Below are 25134 nucleotides of genomic sequence, written 5' to 3' on the forward strand. Positions count from 1 at the left end.
TCCATTTCTGCTTTTGTTTTCAATGCCATTTACAGAATATTTGCCCTGTCATATTTGCCAACCGTATCTAGCCACTTGCAGCTACCGTTACAGTTGCTGACACTAAGAAAACAAAGAAACAAAAGACTGGTCCAAACATCCTTAGCAAACTTAACATGATTTACAAAATGTGTCTTGTGTCACAAAAAACTAGGTATGTTAGATTTCTCCCATTGGCTGCTCTTGATTTTTAATTCTTTTTGGAATGAGGTCAATAAATAAGCAAACAGATTAACTAATGCTTAATGATCATTGATCTTCAAACTCTACTTTTTCACCTTATGACCATTTGGATATTGTTGAGCCGGTGCAGCTATAAGCACATAAACCAGTGTAGTGACCACATTTAAACTAATTATACATATCCTAATGGGTGGGGAGGGGCTATTCATGAAGTGAGTTAAACTCAGATGCAGGTGCCAAATGTCTCCTCTGAAACCCTTTTAGACTCTGATATCAAGTCTATAAAGTTACTTGTTTGCTTCTTGGCACTGTGTCTGGAAAATCAGTTTAAGATGAACGATACTTAATTCTTCATTATTCAAAGTAGATTCTGTGAGTCCTTGGCATCTCCTTCTCCCTTTTGCTTTGTGCACTCTTGGCAGTGATACTACTCATTAGCACCTCCGCCAGAAAGTGGGCAATGCAACATGAGGGGTCATGGAATTGAGATTTGTCACCTTTGAGAGTACTTTGTCAGTCTTGCCTAAGTGGCCATGCTGCACCAACAGCTGGGAAATTTTCTGGTATTCCAGATTCAGGAAAGAGACTGTCAGACCATTAATCAAGTGTTTTACCTTGATTGCTACATAAAATATGTTAAATGATTTATGTACATATTGGTTTCTACTTTTACAAGTGAAACTTTGCTATTAAAAGAGAGTAAGGCTAAATTTAAAAATATCAATAACTATTTATTGAGCACCTACAATTTCTTCAGCACTGTGATAATTATCAATGATTTAGCGAAACTTGTAATCAAGATTCTAGAGTAGGACTGTCTAATAGAACCTTTTACAATGATGGAAATATTCTGCAGTGTTCAACATGGTAGCATACACCTATTAAGCACTTAAAATGTGGCTATTAAGCACTAAAAAGGTGTGACTGAATAACTGAATTTTTACTTCAGTTTCAGTTCATATAAATTTAAATTTAAATAGCCTCGTGTGTCTAGTAGCTTCCATAGTGGACTGCACAGTTCTAGAGCATAGCTCTTACCCACTCTCATTATCCTGAATGAGACTTAAACAAGATTTTGTGAGTCAGCCTCAAAGGTTTATAGAACCATGGTATTGACTTGTGGATTCAAGTTCTTTATTGTTTATTAATACTTTATCAAGAAAAAAAGGGTATTACTAGAGATCGTCAACAGGCATTCAGTACAACATGTGATAACCTTCATTCATTCATTCATTCATTCATTCATGTGACCAAAGGTATCCAACATTCCATGTGAGTGATAATAAACTAAGAAAAAATAAAGTGTTAGGCTTTTCAATAAATTTGGTAAATGAATGAATAATCATTAAAGAGATGAATTACTGGATTTTCACTGCTTTTTATGGTTCAATCACAAATTCAGAAAGGTGATCCTTTTTCCCTAAATGCTCTTTTACACCCTCTTTTCCTACATTACATCTAGGTCCCTTAGGTCTTAGCTTAAAGAACCGTCTCTGGGTGCCCTTCTTATGTACTCCCACAGCACCTGATACTACAATAACATACATTATATTATACTTAATTTCCCATTTATTTGCTTGCCTCTGTAAATAGATCACAAGCTCCTTGAGCTCAGGAACTGTATCTTTTCACCATTGTATCTCCTGTGCTTAGCACAATGACAGGAAGTTAGTAGGCACCCAACTGATATGCACCAAATGAATCAATAAATGAGACAGTTCAAAATATGATTTCACTGGAGATCATATTTTGGTCATGGTATAGAGGACTCAGTAAACATTTATTGTACAAATAAATAAGGATTATGGATTAATGCCAATTAATATCTTGCTCATTATTATGTCTTTAGGACAGAGTACAATGCCTAGTCACCAAGAAACACCATGGAATGAATATGTTTAGTTTAATATTAAATTATGACACAATTAGGTAAATTATTGAGATCTTGTGGCATATTTAGTTCATAATCTCATCTTTTTTTTCAGAACATTTGGGGAGGGGGTTTCTATAAACTGAAACAGTATGACTATTAAGAAATGCCCTCAGGGCGCCTGGGTGGCTCAGTCTGTTGGGCATCTGCCTTCAGCTGTGGTCATGATCCTGGGGTCCTGGGATGGAGTCCCACTTAGGGCTCCCCGCTTGGCAGGGAGTCTGCTTCTCCCTCTACCGTCCTCCCTCTGCTTGTGCTCTCGCTCTCTCTCATGCTCTCTCTCATGTCCCTCTTTCAAATAAATAAATAAAATCTAAAAAACAAAACAAAAAAACACAAAAAAGAAAAACAAGAAATGCCCTTCACAAGGAAATGTAGGGGCCTAATTTCCAGGAGGCTTTGCTTTTAACTCTATGAGAGATCCTGATTAAGCTAATTTGCCTCTGTGAGTATTAATTTTTGTACATGTAAGATGAAGCAGTGAGGACTTGGTGTAATGGTGATAAGCATGGGCTTTGGGGACAAGGAGCCATGCACTTAAGTCTTGACTGTCCCTCTTACCAGCATGTGATGTTGAGCATATATCTTATCCTAATAGAACCTAAACCACAGGTTATTGTTAGAATTAAAGGAGATAGCGTACAGAGAGCACCTGGCACATTGTTGGTTCTCAATAACTGTTAGCTCTTGTTGCTGTAATTATTATCATCTACAGAGCTAAGGGTTTCACTGATCCCTTCTAGTCTGAATCTAGAGAACTAGATATCAAAAACATTGTATATTTTCTGTTCTGTTTAGACCAGAAATCATAGTTCCTTTTGCGTTTTTTTGGGAGTATGAATACTAAGTAAAAGATTGCATTGAGTTACTGCGAATTACAAGGCTACAAACCATCTCATCTGTCACCAGCCCCAGCTCATAATGTAATATGGCCACTGTGGAGAGGATGACTATGCAGCTCTTCATGGTGAATTTAATTAGCTATATTGCTTATGGATAAATTGGTACTAGATTCTGAATTCCTAAATTAAATTATCACTCTTATGTTTTATAAAAATAAATCTAGGCATCTGTATAAAAAAAAGCAATAAAGTACAGTATTTTACTTGTAAGCTTTGACTAAGATAAAACTGCTAGAATGTTTTTTATTTGTTTTTTTTTCTTTAAGTTTTGATTGTGTGTATGTGTGTTTTAAAAAACACAATTGACTCTACCTCATTGTTTTTATGGGTTGGGCTGTGGTGAAACAAAGCGAATGCAGACCACTCTCCCAGCAAGAGCTGAGACACATTCTTTGTTAAACTGACACTTCTCAATGATGTATCACCACAGCATATAGCATCTGAGAGAGACCATGAGATTGCAATCTTGAGATTGCACTAAGAATGGCTTAATTTTTTAAACCACATCCCATTCTCATTACAGACTGTCAGAAGAATAGATTAATTTGCACCACTGTCTATTCTCATTGCAATCTTTGTCAGTGTAATGAAGTATTGGAATGTTAATATCAGCTTTGTTCATAGAAATATCACCATCCATTGGACCGATTTGATCTTTCCAGTGATCTGTGTAGTGATTGGCTGGCTCTACTCTTTTCAGTGATAAAGTGATAAAGATTAGCACAGCAAACACAGGATTTCAGAACTTTCACCCGCTCCTATTTTCCTATTACTTGTCCAAGCATAGTCCATATCATCAATGTGCTTATGCCTTTTAAGGTTATTTTATTTAGGATGCTTTAGGATCCTAATCATATGTGGAGAAGAACATAATCATCTAATATTTAAACAGGGGTAGCAAACACAAATGGCTACAAATATGGGATCCTGTGATATAACTGTGTCTTTAAATGTACTTAAATTCTTATTTTTTACAATCATATGTGAGACAAAAAAATTTGCAAGCCATATTTGGCCCCTATATTACAGTTTGCAACTCTGAGTTAAAACCTCAATATGAAGTCTCACCAAAATCTGGCTAGAGTGAATTGGCAGATGTTCTTAATTTGCTGCCACATCCGAGACTTAGATACAGCTTGGCATTGAGGAATCCCAGGACACAGAGTTGAGTCTCCTTGTGAACCAGCTGGCATCACATAGGAAGACAAAAGGAAAACAAGAGGCTTTCTTCTTTGGCCTCAAACTATAATCTGAAAGTGATCCACAAAATTTGGTACCTGGTTATAAGGGAATGGGATTGGATAAAATACATATTGATGGATTAATTTATCCTAGATTTGTTCTTTAGTTTTTCATGATATATCAGAGGAGACAGACCCAGGAGAGACATAAAATCTGGGAAGCAGGTGTTGGTTTCTTTCTCTGAAATGTATCCAGTACAGCTCTTGTTTGCCAGGTCAGACCAGCTCCTTTTTCATCTTGCCTGGTTCTTCTCTCTCTGCTTGGCTTCACACCTTGGCTTCTTCTCTGCCTAATCTTGTCACTTCTCTCACAAATCTGCTTTCTCCCTGGATCCATCATCCTCCTTCTGGCTCAGCCAGAAGCCTGGAAATTAACCCTGACTCCTCCCTCTCCCTTGTGCTCCCACCTCAACCCATGGGCAAATCCCATTCAAATTTCCCACAACCGGCCTCTCCTTTCTCTTCTAAAGCCACTACCCTAGTTAAGGTTTTATACATCCTTATCTAGATTACCTGGTCTCCTTGCCCTTGGTTTCAAGCCTCTTCAATCTAGACTTTGCTTTGTAGCAAGAAGGAATTTTGAAAATAATAATAGCATTTAATTAATGCCCTGCTTTAACTCCTGCAGTGACTTTCACTGTGAACACACAGGCCCTTCACCACCTGGCTCTAGGTTTACATTTACAGCATGTGTCTTGTGATGGATTCCCTTGTATTTTCTGATTCATCCCTACTGAATTATTTGTGGATCTCTCATGCCTCTGCACCTTGCCCATACTGCTTTCTGTTAGAACTCCTTCTCTACCTCCCCACTATTTCTCTATTTAATTAGTTTACATCTTTTTGCAGTTCAGGTATCATCTCTTCTCATATTCCTTCTCTGATACCATCTTCCCATTCTCCACAGTCTGGGCAGGAGACTCCTCTAGGGAGCATCTTTAGCACTCTGCTTCTCTCTAGTTGGGACTTAACTTCTGCTCTGTACTATGAGGGCCTGAGCAATGCCCTTTTCTTCTCTGTTTTCCTTTTAACTCTAGCACAGTTCCCAGCCAGAGGAGCATTCAATGACAGCCTAAAGATAATAATAATAGCTAATATTTATTGAGTGCTTCCAATTCCCAGTTACCATTCCAATCTTTTGAGGTAGGTCCTATTATTATCTCCATTTTAAAAACAAAGTGAAGCATAGCTAGGTTAAGTAGGTTGCATACAGTTACAAGGCTCATGTTCTTACACATTATGCTGATTCCCTTTAGCCCATATGGTGTTAAACTGAAAGATGCTTTCTTAAAAATTGAATTAATTGACAACATGTAAAAACCTTTAGTTTCCTTCCTTCCTTCCTCTCTCTTTCTTTCTTTCTCTTGAGAGAGAGAGAGACAGACAGACAGAAAGAGAGAGAGAGTGCGAGCATGGACGCATGAGGTAGAGGGGGAGAGAGAGAATCTTAAGCAGGCTCTAGACCCAGTACAGAGCCCAACATGGGGCTCGATCTCACGACCCTGAGATCATGACCGAAATCAAGAGTCAGAGGCTTAACGGAATGAGCCACCCAGGTGCCCTAAGCCTTTAGATTTCTAACACAAACACACAGAAATTATTTTATATGGTAACAGTGGGCAGTGATCTCTACACTCCTGCATGGCACTGTTTGGCTGAAGCTGGGTAGCAGCTGTCCCTTTGAGTCAGAGCATGTGATTTCCTGTCCATCACACTGTCCTGTGTTGAGCATTTGCCTATTTCCTCTGGCCCTTTGGGCATTAGATCTCGGGTGACCCATAGGATGCTGGATGTGATGGCTTTTTGGTTCTTTCTAAGCCTGAGATTATAAGGTTAATTTGAACATGTCCTATGCAAAAGAGACTCTAACTTCAAGTTCTTCTCAATGCATACCCATCACTTGCATAAGAGTCAATGCCAATATTTGTGTTCCACTTTTTTATTTCTCCCAGGAGATAGGGTACTACTAAATCCAGAAGGATGAGCCATGTGTAATGTTGCTACTACTATAATTGATAATGCTGTCATACATTGTAGTCATGGATTTGTTCCTCTTTGTAAATGGCTAATATGTAGCTTATATTGAATCTGATGCTTCACATAATTTATTGCTGAGCATATGCTAGATTGCCTAACCACTGCAATGATATAAACAGTCTCATTTCTTGATGCATGGTCACTGTCCAACTTTAAAAAATTCAATATCTATCACAAATAAACTCTCTTTCCAATAAAGTACTATAAATTCTAATATCTGGGATATTGGAATCAAGTTATTCTTAGGCAAGATTTTAACTGTTAAGGGTAAATATTTCTGGGGGGGTTCATGATAGAAGGGATCTTTATCTCTTTGAAATATTCACTGTATAATTAGCAAAGGATAATGGAGAAGAGAAAATTCCAAAACTGTATGAGTAAAATATGATAAATACTATAATAAATGATGATTTGGGGCATGGAGGAGACTGCATTAACCCAATATTAGAGAATTAAGGAAGATGTTGTGGGAAGAAGTGATATTTAAGCTAAGATCTAAAAATTAATTAGGGTTCATATGACAGAAAGTGAGCAAGAATGTTTCAAAGACACTAATGTATGCAAAGACAGGGAAGAGAGAGGAAGCAAGTCATGTTGGGGAAAAGACATAGGGCCCTGGGCTGGAACATAGATGAAAGACTGCAAGTGGCAAGAGGTAGACCTGGGCAAGAAAGTAGGAATGTAAGTGTGAGGCTTTGTAGATTGTTTCAAGAAATTTTGTTTTTATCTTAAGAGCAAAGGGAAAGCATTGGAGATTTTAAATAAAGGAGGCCAGATGATCTAAGTTCAGTTTTTAGAAAGCTAAACCTAGCTATAGTATGGCAACTGGTGAAAAGAAGATGATAAGAAAACCTGGAGATAATGACACCATTTAAGATTCAGTGCAGAGGGAGAGAAGGGGAAAGATTCAGGAGATATTTAGAAAGTAGGACAGAAAATAAGGAAATGAGTGAGAACAACAAGAAAGGAAGGATAGGAGGAATGAGCAAAAGAAGGAAAGAGAAGAGTCAAGGATGACTGGAGTTTTTATATGGGCTTTCTGGAGAATGAGTGCCATACAAGTGTAGCATCCTAGGAGGTCTTGACCTTGTGTTACACTTCACCCTCATCTCTCATCTTACAGTTGCAGAGAGTTTTCAGTTTACTAAGTTCAGTCACAACTACCATGTCATTCACCAACTGCATTTCCAGAGGAAAAGTTTGTAAAAGGGCCAGAAGAAATGGGACACACTGAAGGAAGCAAAAGACGGCTCCAGTGGCTGGAGCACAAGACGTGAAATGATCTGAGCAAGGTCGAAGATACAGAGACACATAGAGTTGTGCAGGGCATGTTAATAACTTTGAGATTTAATCCTAAGAACACGGGGAGCCATTGGACGATTTTAAGCAATAGTGGCATAATTGGTTTTATGTTTTTAAAATACCATTCCAGTAGCTCTCCGAGGAGTGGAGAGGCAGTGGGACAGAATGAAGGGGAAGAAGTCAAATGGCTATTGCAATAGTTACAGTGATAAAGATGGCAGCTTTGACTAGCATAGTGGTGGGTGAAATTTGGAGAAGGACATAGATTTGAGCTTTAGATCTCATCCCTTCTGTTTTTTGTTCATTGTTGTTCATCACAGCCGTTGCTTGTGCAAGAAGGCAAGAAAAAGATAGAAAAAGACATACAGATTGAAAAGAAAGAAAGTTTTCTTTATTTACAGACCACAAAATCATCTATGTGGAAAATCTCGAAGAATGTAGAAAAAAGCTACTTGGATGGATAAGTAAATTTAGCAAATTTGTAGAGTACCAGGTTGATATTTAAAAATTAACTATATATGGTGATTAACATAACATAATAAAAAAATTAACTATATCTCTCTTCTGGCAAAGAACCATTGGACATTGAAATTTTAAAAAATAACATGTATAATAGTATCAAACACAAAACGCATAGAGATAAGTGTAAAAAAATGTGCAAGGTTTGTATGCTAAAAACTACAAACACACTGATGACAGAAATTAAAGAAGACATAACTGAAGGGAGAGCTATACCATGTGGACTGATTGGAAGATTCAGTATGCTTAAGTTGTCAATTCTTCCCAAATTGATCTATGAACTCAATGTAATCTACCCAAAATTCCAGTGGGTTTTTTTTTTTTTTGGTAGAAATAAACAAGCTGAGTCTAAAATTTATATAGAAAAGCAAAAAGCCTAGAAGAGCCAAAGCAATTTTTATAAAGAAGAACATAGTTGGAGGATTCATATAACCTGATTTCAAGATTTAACTGTAACCTTTCAATATAATATGGTATTAGTGTAAGGGTAGACATATATCAATGGAACAGAGCCCAAAAATAAATACACATATATGGTCAATTGATTTTTGACAATAGTGCCAAAATAATTTAATGGAGAAAGGAAAGTTTTTTCAACAAATCATGCTGGAAAATTAAACATCCACATTAAAAAACAAATTTTTTATGAAGAATTTTTTAAAAGATTTTATTTATATGAGAAAGGGAAGGAGAGAGAGAGAGAGGGAACACAAGCAGGGGGAACCGCAGACAGAGAGGAGAAGCAGGCTCCCCATTGATCCTGGGACCCTGGGATCATGGGATCATGGGATCATGACCTGAGCTGAAGGCAGATGCTTAACTGACTGAGCCACCCAGGTGCCCAAAAAACAAATAAATTAACAAAAGAATAACAAAAACTCATACCTGTGCCATTAAAAAAAGAGAACACAAATAGATTTTATAAATATAAAACCTAAACCTCTGAGAGTTCTAAAAGAAAACATAGGAGGAAATTTTTGTAGCCTATTGATGCAACCATATTTTAGGAAGGATACCAAAAAATGTGATTTAAAAGTTTGATAAGATAGACTTCATTGAATTTAAAAACTTCTTTCAAGACATTGCTAAGACTATGAAAAGGCAAGCCACAGGCTAGAGAAAAATACTTTCAAAATGCATAGCAGATGAAAGACTTCTACCTAGAATCTAAGAACTCTTACAAGTAAATAATAAGGCAATCTGAACAAACACTTCACCAAAGAAAGAGGTATGAACACACATAAACATGTGAAAAGATTATCAACATCATTAGTTGTTAGAGAAATATAAAATAATACTACAATGATATACCATTACATACCTACTTAAATGGCTAATATTTTATTTAAAACAGGCAACAAAAAAGTCCTGGCAAGGATGTGTAGCAACTGGAATTCTAATCCATTGCTGGTGGGAATCCATAATGGTAAAAACACCTTAGAAAAACTCTTATCATAAGATCTAGTAGTCATCTCTTACATATTTATTCAACAGTAATAAAACCATCCACACAAAGAACTGAATGGTCTTAACTGTCTTATTCATAGTAGTCCCAAAGTGAGAATAATTCAAATAATCATCAACTCATGAATGTATAATTAAATTGAGATACATCCACAAAATGGAATATTACTCAGGAACGAAAAAAGAATGAATTACTGAAAATCAACAACATGATTCCATTTATAGGACATTCTGGAAAAGGCAAGCCTATAATGACATAAATCAGATGAGTGATTGCTGGGGGCAAATTTCCAGTCTAATGGTGAATACAAGTAAGTAAATAGAATGACAAGACATAAAAGCAACTCAAATAAAATGAAGAGACAGATGCAAATAAAATTTACCTTAAACCTCAAGTATGTGTATATTTTTCATGTGATTAGATTCCATATCTCTACAGTCTACATGTACACAGAGTATAATGTATATTATCACCAAAAATTACACTCACTCACAAAGCCCCATTTTTGGAAGGTATCCATTTATGTAATACAAAATTATTAGGAAAAGCAATTCTCTTCTATAATGTGAGACAAGCAGAAAACAGTCCTGATAGGTTATTTTTGTGTTGCTACTTTCAGCTCACCCTTATATACACACTAAAAAGGAGCATCTAGAATCTAATCTCAAAAAATAAGTATTACAATATCCACGTTATTTGCACCCACCTGCCATGTGACCGTAGTCATTTGTTGTTTTATTAACCACAGATAAATCAAAGCCTTAAACTTTAATAAAATATACCTAATGCTTGTGTGTGCCTGTGTCTCAAAATCACACAGATCATTAAGTTTTCTGGATTTGGCACACGCTTTAAAAGAAACTGAAGGGCGCCTGGGTGGCTCAGTTGGTTAAACAGCTGCCTTTCATTCAGGTCATGGTCTCGGGGTCCCGGGATCGAATCCTGCCTCAGGCTCCCGGCTCAGTGGGGAGCCTGCTTATCCCTCTCCCCACTGCTGTGCCCTTTCTCTCTCATTACCTCTCTCTCTCAAATAAATAAATAAAATCTTTTAAAACAAAACAAAACAAAAGAAAAAAACCCAAATTGAAATTGTTTACTTAATTCTCACCTTGCCAACCCACCAAGAGTAATAATTTTTGGAAAAAAAGTGTTTCTTGAAGTCATGAAAATGCACAGAACTCTGGAAAAACAGAGGGACTTCGCCGGATGTCTTACCTGGCTTGAGATGAGCGAATGGAATTTCACCAGTGAGAAGTTCCCACAGACACAGAGCATAGCTGAAGACATCAGCTTTGATGGTGTAGCGTGTGCACTGCGTGAACACCTCAGGAGCCATCCAGCGGAGGTTCTGCATGTCCAGAAACATCCACAAGTCATTTACCAAGTGTTTAGTTATTCCATTGTAGAACAGTGTTTTTCTTAGTAAGGATTTAAGTGTTCTCGCATTGTTCTCAAAAGATATATACATAAAATAACATCGATTGCCCTATACTGTGCAATAAAATGGTGTGTTTATACATACATAGCAGGTTTACTATTGTTGCTCATTTTTACAAAGGGCATTTTTTAAATCATTGGAAGATCATGAGATTCATAATTCTTCCCAAAATATTGCAACAATATTAATCATCAAGTAACCCTGCATCTTATAAAGTGATGGTCACAGCAGCAGCATTTTCGGTTTACTTCTAAGCATCTTACCCCTAGAAGCCATAGAAGCTTCTGAATAGCCAATCACGATTCACCCAAGAGCTCTATGCCTCCCTGGGGGTGAATCACACACTGTGGGAGGCACCTTCCCTCCTTTAGATCTTCAGGTTGTAATTTAGGAAGTCACTAAATCAGACCCCTAAATAGTGCCTTCATGACTGAGAAGAGAAAGGACCGTAGGGGAGTGCCCAGAATATTCCTATGAAGCAGATATCTTACTGGCAGGATCACGTCTGTCACATCTCCTTTGTTTGCCCAGTTGTGTTATTTCTGAATGCGGTTTGGGCAATAAATATTCCAGGAACAAAGTCTATAAAATGTTATAATCTTCTCTGTACAAAGTTTTATATTCATGTTTTGATGGCATTATTTACATTCTTTTCACTTGCAGTTATGTATTTTTTGGTTTTAAATATAAGTTTCCATTCTGGGATGTAAATGCATAATTTTGATTTATTTGTGGTTTAGGGGAAAGAGCACTAGGTTTTGAGTCAGGAGATGGAAATTGCAGTTCTAGCTCTACCATTGCCTGTTTGGGCAGATCTGGAGAAATCTCATATGCTTCCTGGACCTCAGATTCCTCAAGGGCAAACAGAGGAGGCAGGCCCTTCCAGCTCTAAAATCCCATGGATCCATAACCTTATCAATGAACTTCACCAAACACCTTCTTTCTTTGTATTTCCACTGAAGGAAACCAGTATTCTTTTATTGCTCTTCCTGAAATTCTATGCAGAGCTGGCTGCTGATAATTCTTTTGAAGTGTCTATCTTATTTTGAAATCATGCATAATTACAGCATTCCAAGAATATCTCTATTCTGATTATGGTGCTTATATGCAATTCTTCCACATGAGCTTTCACATTCCAAATAGTCTCCACTTATGTAGCAGATTATGCATTGTGTCACAACATTGCGTAAGTGGAAGTAGGCATACGATGTGCCCATTTTTCCACAGGGGAGTAATAGAGTAATTAGCCAACTTACACAAGGCCACATAACTAGTAAGAAACAAAATAGCCTTCAAAATAAATCTAGAGTAGTGCTGTGCTTAAAGACTACACTGCTAGAATAAAAAAAATTACTTCTGTTGGTGACGTTCAATTCAATTTCTTTCAACAAAAGTTTATCTAGACAGTCTGGATGTAGAGTCACCTGGGGAAACTTAATAGATACAGGTACCCAAGATCAACCCCAGGCCAATGAAATCAGAATTTCTGGGGGTTAGATTCAAGTGGCATACTTTTTAAAAAAGTTTCTGAAGTGATTCCAATATGCAGCCAGGATTGAGAACCACTGATTTAGCTATCTCTATGTTCCAGGTCTGTGTGTCCTGTCAAAAAGAGGACTCATTCTTCCTACCTCCCTTACCTCGTATCTTACCATTCTCCTCTTGCTCACTCTACTCCAATCATTCTGTCCTTAAACACACAGAGAATTTTCCTGCCTCAGGGCCTTTGCACTTACCGTTCCCTCTGTATTTCTCTTCTCCCTACATGGATGACTGCTGGTCAGGTCTCTCATCAGATGTTATCTTTCCCTCTTGCCCTATCTAAATGGCACCACTACTACTCTCCATTCATATGCTGTGCTTTGTTTTTTCTTCATAACACTTATCACCACCAATATATATTTTGTTAATTTGTTCAGTGTCTAACTCCTTCTAGAAGAATATTAGCTCCATAGGAATAAGAAAATTAATTTATTCACTGTAATATCCCCAGTTCCTAGAAGAATGTCTGGCGTCTAGTAAGTAGTCCATAAATATTTGTTGGATGGATGAGTGAAATCTAACTGGGGAAACCAGCATGAATAATCCTGCTTACAATACAAAATGGTCCATGATGTGGTTCCTGCCTTCCGCTCTAATGCATCTTTCACTCTCTCTTCCTCACACAGTGCATGCCAACAATGCCAACCTATTTGAAGTTCCCTTAGGAAGTCTGATATTTCTCATTCTCCCCTGTGACTTGGCTCACACTGTTGTTCATTCTACCGGCCACTCCTTTCTGTTTTCCCTCCACCTAATTTATGCCCATTCATCCCACCTGCACTCCCATGATGCTTTGTCACACCTTATTTACCACTGAATTTCCACACTGCTTTCAATCTATCTGCTTATTACCATGTTTTCCCCATTGGAAAATGAGCTCCTTGAGATTAAGGACTAAGCTTTTCTTCACATGTTGCATTCCTGGCCCTTTGCACAATGCCTGATACATGGTAGGCCCTCAATAAATGTTTGTAGACTGAATGAATAAGAGTTTAAATTAGCAGTGCAAAATGCACGGAAGCCCAGACAGAAAAGTGCATGGGGAGGAGGCAGCAGGGGGCACATTATGGAAGGAAAGGCACTTAAAATGGATAAAATTTCCTGGGTCTTGCAAGATGAGTAGACTCCTTTTAGGTGGGGTGGAGTAGAGGGCTATCCAGGCAGAGAAAACTACACCAGCAGAGTCACAGGGATATGAAAGTGAATGGCATGTTTGGGGAATGACCAGGAGGCTTGTGTGCTGGGCTACAGGAGACTTGAGAGAAGTTGCTGTGGGAGAAGAGGTCACCGAGGGGTCCTGAGCCAGACTGGGGAGGACAGGAGGCTGCCAGGCAATGAATTTGGATTTTGGCTGTCAGTAGTGGATATCTTTTTTTTTTTTTTTGATATATTTATGTGTGTGTGAGAGGGAGAGAAAGAGAGAGAGAGCATGCATGTGCATATGGGGAGGGGCAGAGGAAGAAGGAGAGAAGGTATCTAAGCAGACTCCCCACTGAGCACGGAGCACGACACGGGGCTCGATTCCGGGACCCTGAGATCAGGACCTGAGCTGAAATCAGGAGTCAGATGCTTAACAGACTGAGCCACCCAGGCTCCCTGGGTAGTGGGTATCTTTGATGGTTTACAGGAGGAGGTGAATTGTCAGAACCCAATACTTGGCTGACGCTGCAAAGAATGAACTGGAAGAGAATACTGGAGTTAGAATCCTACTTCTAGTTCAGAAAAGAGATGATGAAGACCTGAACTGAAGTGGAAAATGAGAGGTTGGGTTGAACTTAAAACAAGCATGAAAACAGAAAAAGTGAGTAAAGTCAGTGGAAGCAGGGAAGGAAGGAATGGAAAATTACCTCAAACTTGGGTAATTAAATAACACAGGTAGTCCAGAAAGAGAAGTTACTTTTTGGGGGAGTGGGGGGAGCAAAGGAGAGAGCAGGTAATGAATTTAATAGCAGACATTTTGAGTACAATTATTCTTGCTTCAGACGTTATAACTTCTATTTTACTTAAACATTGGTGCTTGGTTATGTGATATATTGCCTTATAATGCTAAAGTAGAAAAAAAGTTGTTAATAGATGCTGGTTAACTACAAATTCTATAGTTAGTTATCGATTAAATGTTCGCTCCACTACTTATTAAGAAGATCTAAAACCGAAAGCCAATTAACCATGCCTGCCATGTACTTTTTTTAGTTATATTTGAAACAAATTCTGTATCATTTTGCCCATTGCCTTTTCCAAATATATATCTAATCTATTTTTCTGGTAGAGCCTTGAAAGAGTTCTTTTGAGAGCTTACTGCAAATAAAAACATAACACAGTATCCTGCCCCTGGGACAATTACAATGCTTCCAGTTAAAGCTACTCTCATCTCACTTCGCCTCATGCTGAGTTTACGCATTTTAATTGTTTCATAATTATAGGGAACACAAGCAGCAGCAAACCCCAGGTTGTTTTGTCATGTTGTCTTCGTCCAGAGACTGTAGAAATCTTGATTCTGAGGGAGGGAGAAAACAAATTCATGTCAAAGGAAATATCTTTAAAAATAAGGTCAAAATCACAGCTAAAATTTTGAAACCCCAAGAAACCTCTATCTTATTTAAATGCTCACTTTCTTTCTTTTAGCTGGGGATATCAAAGATGAAAAACTGAAAATAAATGATATGCTTTCAAGATTCAGGGTCACTGAAATTTGAATGACTTAGAAAAGTATAGCTGTAAGTGTGAAATCCATTTTCAGATTTGTCATACAATATTAGGGACCTACTAGGAATGAAGAAAGAGACTGATGTCATTTGGGGTATTATTCATGGAAATCTCACCTCCAAAATCTGCCACCACAGCATGCCCATCCTCACAGAGAAGAATATTGTGACTATAAAAAACAAAACAAAACAAAACAAAAAACAACTTTGAGTAAACTTTACTATTACTGAATCCAGTGCCTTAAGGAAGAGGATGATATTTGTTTACCCAGAGGATAAAGAAGCTGCAAAAGATGACCAGAGATCTTAGGTTAGTGAGTCTGATTTTCTTAATTTTGCTAATTCAAAAGGAATATTTACAAAATCATTTTATATCTAACTTTCAAAGTATACAAAGTATTCAACTTTGGGTAGATCTTCTAAACTTGTCAAAAAGTCCCATTAGCTGAAGATCAGTTTTTCAAATCCTTGAGGTTCAGTTGCTAATACAATTGTAACAGACAGGGTCAAAGGCATCTCTGAGCGTATGAGAGTCAGAGCAAGGGAGCCAGCTTGCTGGAACCCTAGGCATAAGGACAGTTCAAGTCAGAGCCGGACATGAACACAGTAAAAGGACCCTTTGTGGAAAATGTCTTGGCCAATATCTTCTAGCTACAATTCCAGGAAGAAGAGTGTTTTTAAGACTGACACTAGCAAAACCACTTTTTAAGTTCTTAGGGAAGAAAAGGTATAAAGGTCATCAAAATCTTTCCAAACCATAATTCAAGCTAGATTAACAATGTCCTTCCTTTTCAAAAAGTAAATCAAGACTGGAAAAGCCCCAAAAGAGGTCGTTCCTCCCACATGTTGGTGAAATGAGTTGTGGGATATCTTACGGACAAGCATATCATGATCCAAGATTGTCTTTGAGTGCTTCTTACTGAATGCCTTTCTTCATGCTCATTTCACATTTGGCTTGTAAATGAGTCATTTCAGTATTAGGAGATCCTCCACTGGATTTCTTTTAGTGTCCATAGGCTATACTATATTTATTTTATTGGCTCTATCCTTAATTGTTTTGCTTCGTGATCAATATAAGGAAAACACTATTATTTTCTAGTCCTGAATAAGTCCTGAATAAGATATTGAATCCTTAACATAAATGCTTTTTGTTGCTGACTGGAGCTTTATAAGAAAGTTATTTTTGAACTTCCGTAGTATCATTAGTGAATTTTATTTCTGTGATATAGACTTAATCCTCTTTTCAACTACCAAAAATCTAGAATCTGTTTAAAGTCACTGTGCTTGGAAAAACCCAGTGTAGAAGTAATCAAGGATGTCAAAACAAAATCCCCAAATCCTCTCTTTAACTACAAATTTATCAGTTGCTACATGTGATGAGATGACTGTCATGATAAAGAACTTGATAGCATCAGGAGCTCTCTGGAAGTCCAAGTACAACAAGAAAAATGCATCTAATTTTGTACCACTAGATTCTTTGAAGGATTTATGGGAGTTTCAATACCACAATCCCTTGGTCTATCAAGGGATAATGGGTGTTACATTTTAGAGATATCATTAAAACACATACTGAGCATGGATTCCCCAATCATCATACATTTATATGTATAGCATCCTGTCTGTTATTTTATTTTAATTCCAATTAGTTACCTAGAACAGTGGTTATTAAAAAATATATATTTTTAGGAGTATAATCTCAACATGTAAAACAGATTTGTAAATGGAGCTGCTGCTCTAGTTCAATATAGGGAAAGCCTCCTAGAACTACTAGTTAAACCTTCACTTTTTCCATAATAGTAGTCATCCAAGCAATAGCTTAAAATCATGGATCTTGAGAAGCCCTCAGATAAGTTACATCTATATGGAATTTTCAGAAAATTTCTTCCAAAGTAAATATTTTATATTATTAAGAATGATGTTATACTAGCTAGCTGGAGTTGGGGTGGAGGGTTTAGCAAAATTTTACCCTTTTATCAAAGAAATTTAAGAGAATTTGGTCACTGGGCCACCCAGTACATCACGGTATGAGAAGCAGGATGTCTCAGGATGCATGGATTATGCTCATTGCTGTACCTCTGGTGTTTTTAGCACATGCATTACATAGAAGCATTCAATAAACATTTGTTGAACAAATAAAAGAAATAGAAAATAGACAGTCATGAGTACTTTTTGAATACCACTCATCAATCTACTGATAAATATTTAGAATTCACAGAATCCTGCAATTGGAAGAGACATTAGAACTAACTTAGTATAACCCTCTTAGTACCTAGAAGAGTCCAAAGCTCAGAGAACTTCATGTATCAATGGAGATTACATAGGTAACTAGTAACAGTGAAGACATAGACTCTAGTTCATGAAGGCCATTCTCTCAGATCTTAGAACAGGGACTGGCAAACAGTAGGTGAGAAATGCATTTTATGAATTATTCTTGTGTTAGGTTATGGACCTTTCCCCCCAAGCATGATATTTACTTTCCTCACATTAACAAGATACTCTGAGAGATGCAAAGTGAGGCAAGTTATGAATTTCATCTTCAAGGAACTTAAAATCAGCTGATAAAAATAAAGATGAATGTGGGTTATGTAAGACTTCAAAGAAAATAGTATAGGTTAAAAAAGGAAATTATTTTTGAAGTGGGACTTGAGGGAAAGTCTGTAAGTCTATAAATACAAATTGGCTGAATGCTGGTCATATACCAAGAAATTTTCTATATACTGGGATATAGTGGTGAACAAGATAGGCAAAGAGTTTGTGAGCCGATGTAGTGAGGAGGAAATGGGGCAGAAGATGAAGGGAGAAAAGAAGTCTAAGTTGGGGGATGATCTTAGAAAGGTCAAGAGTTGGGGATGCCTATAGTTTCTATCAGGAATTATAGGAAGAATATACTTCCTAATTGGAGTACATGCTGCAGAATAATGGAGGAAAACTGAGCAGAGGTGGTGTTGGATTATTACAAGGAAAGATGAAAGCTGGGAAGGGAATTCTAGGCCTGATGCATGGAGATAGCACATTTTTATGCATAGGGGGCAATGCTCTGAAAGCAGAAAGATTAGTATTCAAGAATAATTTTAGGCCCTGGGTACAGAAGGCCAAAAGTAAAAAGAGTGGAAAATAAACAAGATAGGGTTAATTCATCAAAACATCTGAAAAAAAGTGCCTAGGTCTCGGGATAGCTTAGATATAGAGGACTAAAGGGAACAGAAAGCCAAGGATCATCCTTCATCACACTTCAAGTTTTCTAGTGTGGAGTTCATAAGCACAAGGCAATAACATACCCAATTAGAAGGGATTGTCTTACTAAAAATCCTGTGCTTTTTTTTAAGATTTTATTTGTCAGAGAGAGACAGAGAGAGAGCACAAGAAGGGGGAACGACAGGCAGAGGGAGAAGCAGGCTCCCCACTGAGCAAGGAACCTGCTGCCGGGCTTGATCCCAGGACCCAGAGGCTTAATTGACTGAGCCACCCAGGCATCCCAAATCCTATGCATTTTTATGAAAAGGGTAGTGGCTGAAGTGGGACGCTGAGAAACTTTAAAGTCAATGTTGTGCTTGGCAAGATTGGACTCACCAGACAAAAAACTATTATTTTTATCAAATTAAAATGAACATGAACTCGGATGCCTGGGTGGCTCAGTTGGTTAAGCGACTGCCTTCAGCTCAGGTCATGATCCTGGAGTCCCAGGATCGAGTCCCGCACCGGGCTCCCTGCTCGGCGGGGAGTCTGCTTCTCCCTCTGACCCTCCCCCCTCTCATGCTCTCTCTCTCATTCTCTCTCTCAAATAACTAAATAAAATGTTTTTTTTTTTTAAAGATTTTATTTATTTATTTGACAGAGAGAGAGACAGCTAGAGAGGGAACACAAGCAGGGGGAGTGGGAGAGGGAGAAGCAGGCTTCCCGCTGGGCAGGGAGCCCGATGCGGGGCTCGATCCCAGGACCCTGGGATCATGACCTGAGCTGAAGGCAGACGCTGAACGACTGAGCCACCCAGGCGCCCCAACTAAATAAAATCTTAAAAAAAAAAAATGAACATGAACTCTTGTGTTCTTAACAAACAATAGCAAATTACACGAAACAAAGGATGAAGTGACAATTTAGGAACACAAGGCGATCTGAGTTCATAGCAGCAAATGGAACCAAATGTCAAAAAGGATGCTATGAAAATAATACTGCAGAACTTCAGGAAGTGCTGGAACAAAATGAAATTTTCTATTTAATTCAAGATAGTCTTTTGGATTTGTCCACTCCTTCTCTAACCACTCAGTAACAATGGAAACTAATTTTTAGAACTACCTCTAAGATTCAGCCATTCATTTTTTAGTTAGTGCCGAGTGATAGCTCCTATCTGGAGTTAAATAAATAGAGATAGGCGGGGTGAAGCTGAGAGAATCTGTGCTAATCAGTGACAGCACTAAGGCTTTGTGGTGGCCCTTGTGGTGGGTCAGAGAGTCATCAGCATCGGGGTTGAGGATTCCTAGGGAAGGGGATGAGCTTAGAGCTGAAGTCAGTTAAGACAACAGAAGTGGTACAATTATTATTAGTGATAACTTCAAGAGTTTATTACTGAGATTTGTTCTGAATGGCAAGTTTTGAGAGGAATGAGAGTAGTGAAAATTGCGGGGCAGTAACAGCGAGGGTAGCAGTCAAGAAAAAAGGGAGTAAATACTGGATGAGAGCCTCGTTTGGGCAAGCACTGATTTTTCCATTCCTCATGGATCCACTATATGGTTGGTATTAGCCTATGCACCCTATGGATGGATAACTGAGGATCACAGTGGTTGCATAAGATGGCCAGGATCACAGCTAGTAAGAGGTGGAGACAGCATTCAATTCTCAGGCTCCAAAATTTGCCTTTTTTAGGAGAAGCTGACTTCCACATCATCCAGATAGGCCCTGAGGAGCCAGGACTCTTCCAGCTTGATGTCTAGACAGAAATTCCAGAAAGTCTGCTCGAGTGAAGGAAGACCAGCCAGCTAGTGCTAAAAAGTTCTGTGTTCAATGTATGACTATAAGGTAATGAGAATGAAGTCAACAAGCTACATGGAAATAAATCTAATACACCTCTGATCCACAAAGACACAGCAGGCAAACACTAACCTTCTTCCCTTCTAGAGTGTGGTTAATAGGTCACATGTAGATGAACGAAGCACAGTCCCTGCAAACAGGAAACTTGCAATCTGACCTGGGAATCCAGCTAGGAACACAAAGAATGTCATCAGGATAAAAAGAGTGAACGGAAACAAGGTGATGGGAATTCTAAGACTTCTTCTTCCTTAGGAGACCACCCAGGAGGTTCATTTTTATCTGTTTGCTTTTATATAAAATTCTGGGGGGGGGAGGCAGTTTTCTGTTACACATGACGCTTTACAGAGCATCTTCATGCACATAACATTTGGTAGAAATAGCCCTGTGAGTCAGGCCCTTTGGATTTGAATTTGATAGATGAACAAACCTGTCAGTAATTGATTGAACTAGCACTTTAGCACAAGTCCTACCATCTGGGGGGAAGGTATTGAGAAATAAGGGGCAGGAGATGAGAAGAGATAGGTTACAGAGAAAGGAAGGAGGGCAATGGTGAACAGATGTTGTAATATACACATATGTACACATAAGCAGTACACACACACACACTTGCTGTGTGGAAACATCTTTAAGGGTGACATGCTGCTGAGGAATGCTCTCCTGATAGCAGTAGGTTTGGTAGCCATACAAGAAAGTTCGAGAGATAAACATCAACAAGCCCTTCTTTCTTACAGTAATTTTTGGCATTTCTGGATTTAACATTTTGTTTTCATGTAAATGAGTGTGATTCTAATAGTCCGCACTGTTTGCGGACTTGTAATTTAGTTGTGTTGAGTGAGGCTCAAGCTCCAAAGCAAGTAGCTTAGCTGATGAGTGTGCCAAGTCAACCTTGCAGCATCAGTAGCTCAAAGGGCTTTATTGCTGTCTTTGGTTATCATGCATTACAGGAGAAACGGTATGCTGGAATGGCAGTCACCAACGTGGTTATCTGCACAGGTTTACCCTTCCTGCTGTGAAGGCCTCATTCTGAGGTAGAAACCACAGTGCCTGCTTTCAAAGAGATGACAATCTGATTGGGAATGAAATGCAAACTGACAGGAAGAGACATTATCATACATAAGCTAGAATGTAAAGTGGCTTTTACTGTCAGAGACCTAGAGAAGAATATAGTGACTGTGAGAATTAATTCTGGAAAAGATCATTAAAATAGAAGAGAAGGTCTTAAGAAATAAAGAGAAGGTAGTATGTAGGAAAAGGACCTGGAGTCAGAATACCTGTTTTTTGCTATTAGTAGTCCCATGAATTTGGACAAATAATAATTTTAACTTTTTGAATTTTCCTTTCTCATCTTTAAAACTTTTGAGAGGAATGAAGAACGTTAAGAGATCATACACGGAGGGGCGCCTGGTTGGTTCAGTCGGTTACATGTCTGCCTTCTGCTCAGGTCATGATCCCGGAGTCTGGGATGGAGCTGCATGTTGGGCTCCCTGCTCAGCGGGGAGTCTGCTTCTCCCTACCCCCAGCTCCTTCTCTCTCTCGCTCACTCTCTCTCTCAAATAAATACAATCTTAAAAAAAAAGAGATCATACACGGAATTTTGTAAATTCTGAACTGCTAAATAGGTATTGGTTGTTATTAATACCTGGGGGACCTAGCTTACAGAGTGTTTGTACAACTTACAAACAATGCCCTTTGTAAATGATAAAGCCATGTACTTGGTAGGTATCAAGTGATGAGTCTTGGAAGCAATGTGACTTTCTGAATCAAAACCCACAGGAGAAACTGACTTCACTATGGAGTATTTCAACTCACTCTTAGCCCTAGAGAGTCTCTTCTCCTTCCATTCCCATTGTCTAATTCTATAAAACTATTGCTGCTTTGACTGAATGACTGCATTTCACCTAAAGGAATCTTTGTTCTCCTGACCGCATTGATACCGCAGTGTTTGGAGTTGCCTCCAGCTTTGTCTTTTATCATGAAGCAAATGATTTGGGTCAATTGTTTACGTAACAGAACTGACTACTTATCTCTTTGAAATGTCTGTCCCTTACAGATGACTCCACAATAAAGTTCTTTTAACCTTAACAATGCATGCACTTAGCAGAATACAAAATATAATTGAAGGCAAGATTTACTTCATCCAATGTGAACACAATCCATGCTCTGACCTTCAGTTCTTTCTTCCATAGTAACACAGTTCACTTTCAGAAATGAATAAGCTGTTTTCAATGTGGTGTGTGTGTGTGTGTGTGTGTGTGTGTGTATGTGTGTGTGTGTATTTATATCTTTTAAGTATTTTCTCCAGTTTTCTTTTAAACAAAAGTGAATGGAAGTTAAATTCTGCTGGTTCTTTTTCTTTATGACATTTTTTTTTTACTCCAACCTCAGAACTGAGTTAATTTAATGAAGTCATTATGTAAGCATCATGAGTCTTTTCATTTTAATTGCCTATATTGAAAATTTACCTAAAGTGCTCAAATGATTCATAATCAGTTGGTTATGCACTATAGTCCAATACTAATTGTCACTATTAATCAGACTGGCCTGATTATTAGACCATTTTCCAATTCTGACTTTCTTCCAGAGCCAGACTGAAGTTCATGATGGCCTTAGAAGGTTCAAGGTGACTTGCTACTCTCACTCTGCTACCATTAAGACTTTTTTTGTCACTTAAAAAAATCACATAAATATTAATTCGTTTTTTTCTGAATTATAGAGCCATGTAATTGTTTGTGTCAGTTGCTACTAACAAACACTAGTTTAAGGGCACCATGGCCAACCTCTCAGTGTCCTTATTTGAAGAGATGACAGCCTCAGAAGTGTAAACCGAATAACGCAACAGCAATGCTCCCCAGACTTGCTATAAGCCACTGTTTTCTGATAAATGCCTGAAGGTGATTAACTTACATGATTAAAGACACATGGCTATTGGCATGCCTGGAAGCATTCCAAGGGTTAAATCAGTGGAAGCAATTAGGCTTCATTTTGAATCTCATCACACTGTGAAAGTCATTAGTTTACAAACACATCTGCCTGACAAGCAATCATTCAGACCTGATGCTGAGGAGTCCCGGATCTGCTGGCTGCCCCATTTTGCTGGTGGTACTACTTGATGGCCCAGAACTCTCTTTCTGCTCCAGACCTCCCTCTGGGGAGTTACCACCTTCTTGACTTTCAGCAGAGGCAACTACACTGTTCTCTTCTATTAAGCTCCCCTTAAAAACCCTTTCTCAACCTTTGCCACTACCAAACTAAATGTGGCTCTGTACCTCTCGATATGTAATCCCCGTACCCTCATCTGCTTCCAGTTTGTTTCAAGTATAATGTAAGGTGCTTCCTAGATCCTTGAAATGCAGTACAGCTCACCTCTCCTCGCTTTGGAGCTTTGTGCCCTTTCCTAAAAAAATACTTCCAAGTCATGTAGATCATCTCCTTGTAGTCACAGATGTATTCTCGCATGCGCTCTCTCTCTCTCTTTTTTTTTTTTTTTGACATTTTTCTTCCTCTGATTTTATCTTTCTATCTCTGCTTCTTACATCATACGGAACAAAAACAAATAAAAAAACTCAGTATCTTCATGAGGGGTGACTGCTGGGGAGCCTGGGTTTGAGCCTCAGGCAATGGAGACAACACATTTAGGTTCAGAGATATTTGTTGATATTTCCTTATTATGTATGTTGTATGGTGATTGGACCCTCGGCAACCACCTGAAGGCCCCTCACAATTTGGGCTGCACACAGAAACCTGGTTAACAATTGTAGGGTTACATAGGAAATCAGGTACTTTGTTTGCTTCATAGCCTAATAAAGCCTCCACCTAATATTCTGGACATCTTTGTACCTTTGGGACCAACATAAACTGTTCCAGGGCTCCTGCCATAATCAGAAGATTTGTTGTTGTTGTTGTTTCTGCCAGAAAAGTGAGGCCACTGGAACTGTATTTTTTTTGAATTTTATTTCCTCAGGGCACCCCTCCTTGACAAGGGCCAGGTTTCCCTATTAGTCCCTGTGAAGCTAGTTCCTCACTAAAAATGAAAACTGTAATTTTATTTTTCATGCTGCCAGAAAGCAACCCTATTTGGCTTCATACATACTGATTTAAGATAGCTTGTATCTACCATTGGTTCTTAAGAAAAGGCATGTCGGGGAAAACACACACTGACAGCAAAATAGACCCCCAAACTCATTCAGGAATAGTGATATACAGATCTTGAACATAATATAGGTAAGAGAGAAGGACTTTACCAAAGCCCCATATCATTAACTTCTAAACACTGAAAGCCTAATTTCAGTGAACTCTCGGAAACCATGGAAACAGAACACTCCAATGAATGCAAAGGATTGTAGAACCTTGACTTTTTCTAAAACAAACTTCAGTCTGTCAGTAGAAGTGTATTTGAAGGCTTACCTCTAAAGCTATTGGATTTGTCCCATTGCCAGTGGGATTGAAGAGGTGGATTATAAGATTTGTATTGTGGTTAAACCCATTTATTGAGAGTAAGGTGAAGAAAACACCATACTCTTCACTTATTATTTGTTCAACACCATGAAATGCAAGTGGAAGAGTGATAGTGACTGAATAAATTGAAAGACACACACTCATGCTATTGATTGTGAGGTTTCTACGAATTAGTGTCCTAGAATCAACAAGCAAGTATAATTGCTGTTTCTAGGTATGGCTACAGTTTTGCTTATGTCCAGGGTATAATCGTATGACGATGAGGCATCTTAGGCATGCTAACTGCAAAATCTGAACTCTTTTTTTTTTTTGTTTTTGTTATTGTTTTTTTGCCAAGTTTACCTGATTCAGCCC

General features: G+C 38.3%; 1 protein-coding gene across 1 annotated transcript in view; it reads right to left on the reverse strand.

The window, feature by feature from the left end:
• Positions 1 to 25134, reverse strand: part of TNNI3K (TNNI3 interacting kinase) — a 303991-nt gene that overhangs the window by 80657 nt on the left and 198200 nt on the right. The window contains exons 18-20 of the mRNA XM_078072905.1: positions 15418 to 15470; positions 15040 to 15092; positions 10834 to 10966 (exon numbers count right to left, since the gene is read on the reverse strand). Coding sequence (XP_077929031.1) covers positions 10834 to 10966; positions 15040 to 15092; positions 15418 to 15470 — 239 coding nt within the window. The remainder of the gene's footprint in view (positions 1 to 10833; positions 10967 to 15039; positions 15093 to 15417; positions 15471 to 25134) is intronic.

This window comes from Halichoerus grypus, chromosome 5, assembly GCF_964656455.1.
Source record: "Halichoerus grypus chromosome 5, mHalGry1.hap1.1, whole genome shotgun sequence".
Lineage (NCBI taxonomy): Eukaryota > Metazoa > Chordata > Mammalia > Carnivora > Phocidae > Halichoerus > Halichoerus grypus.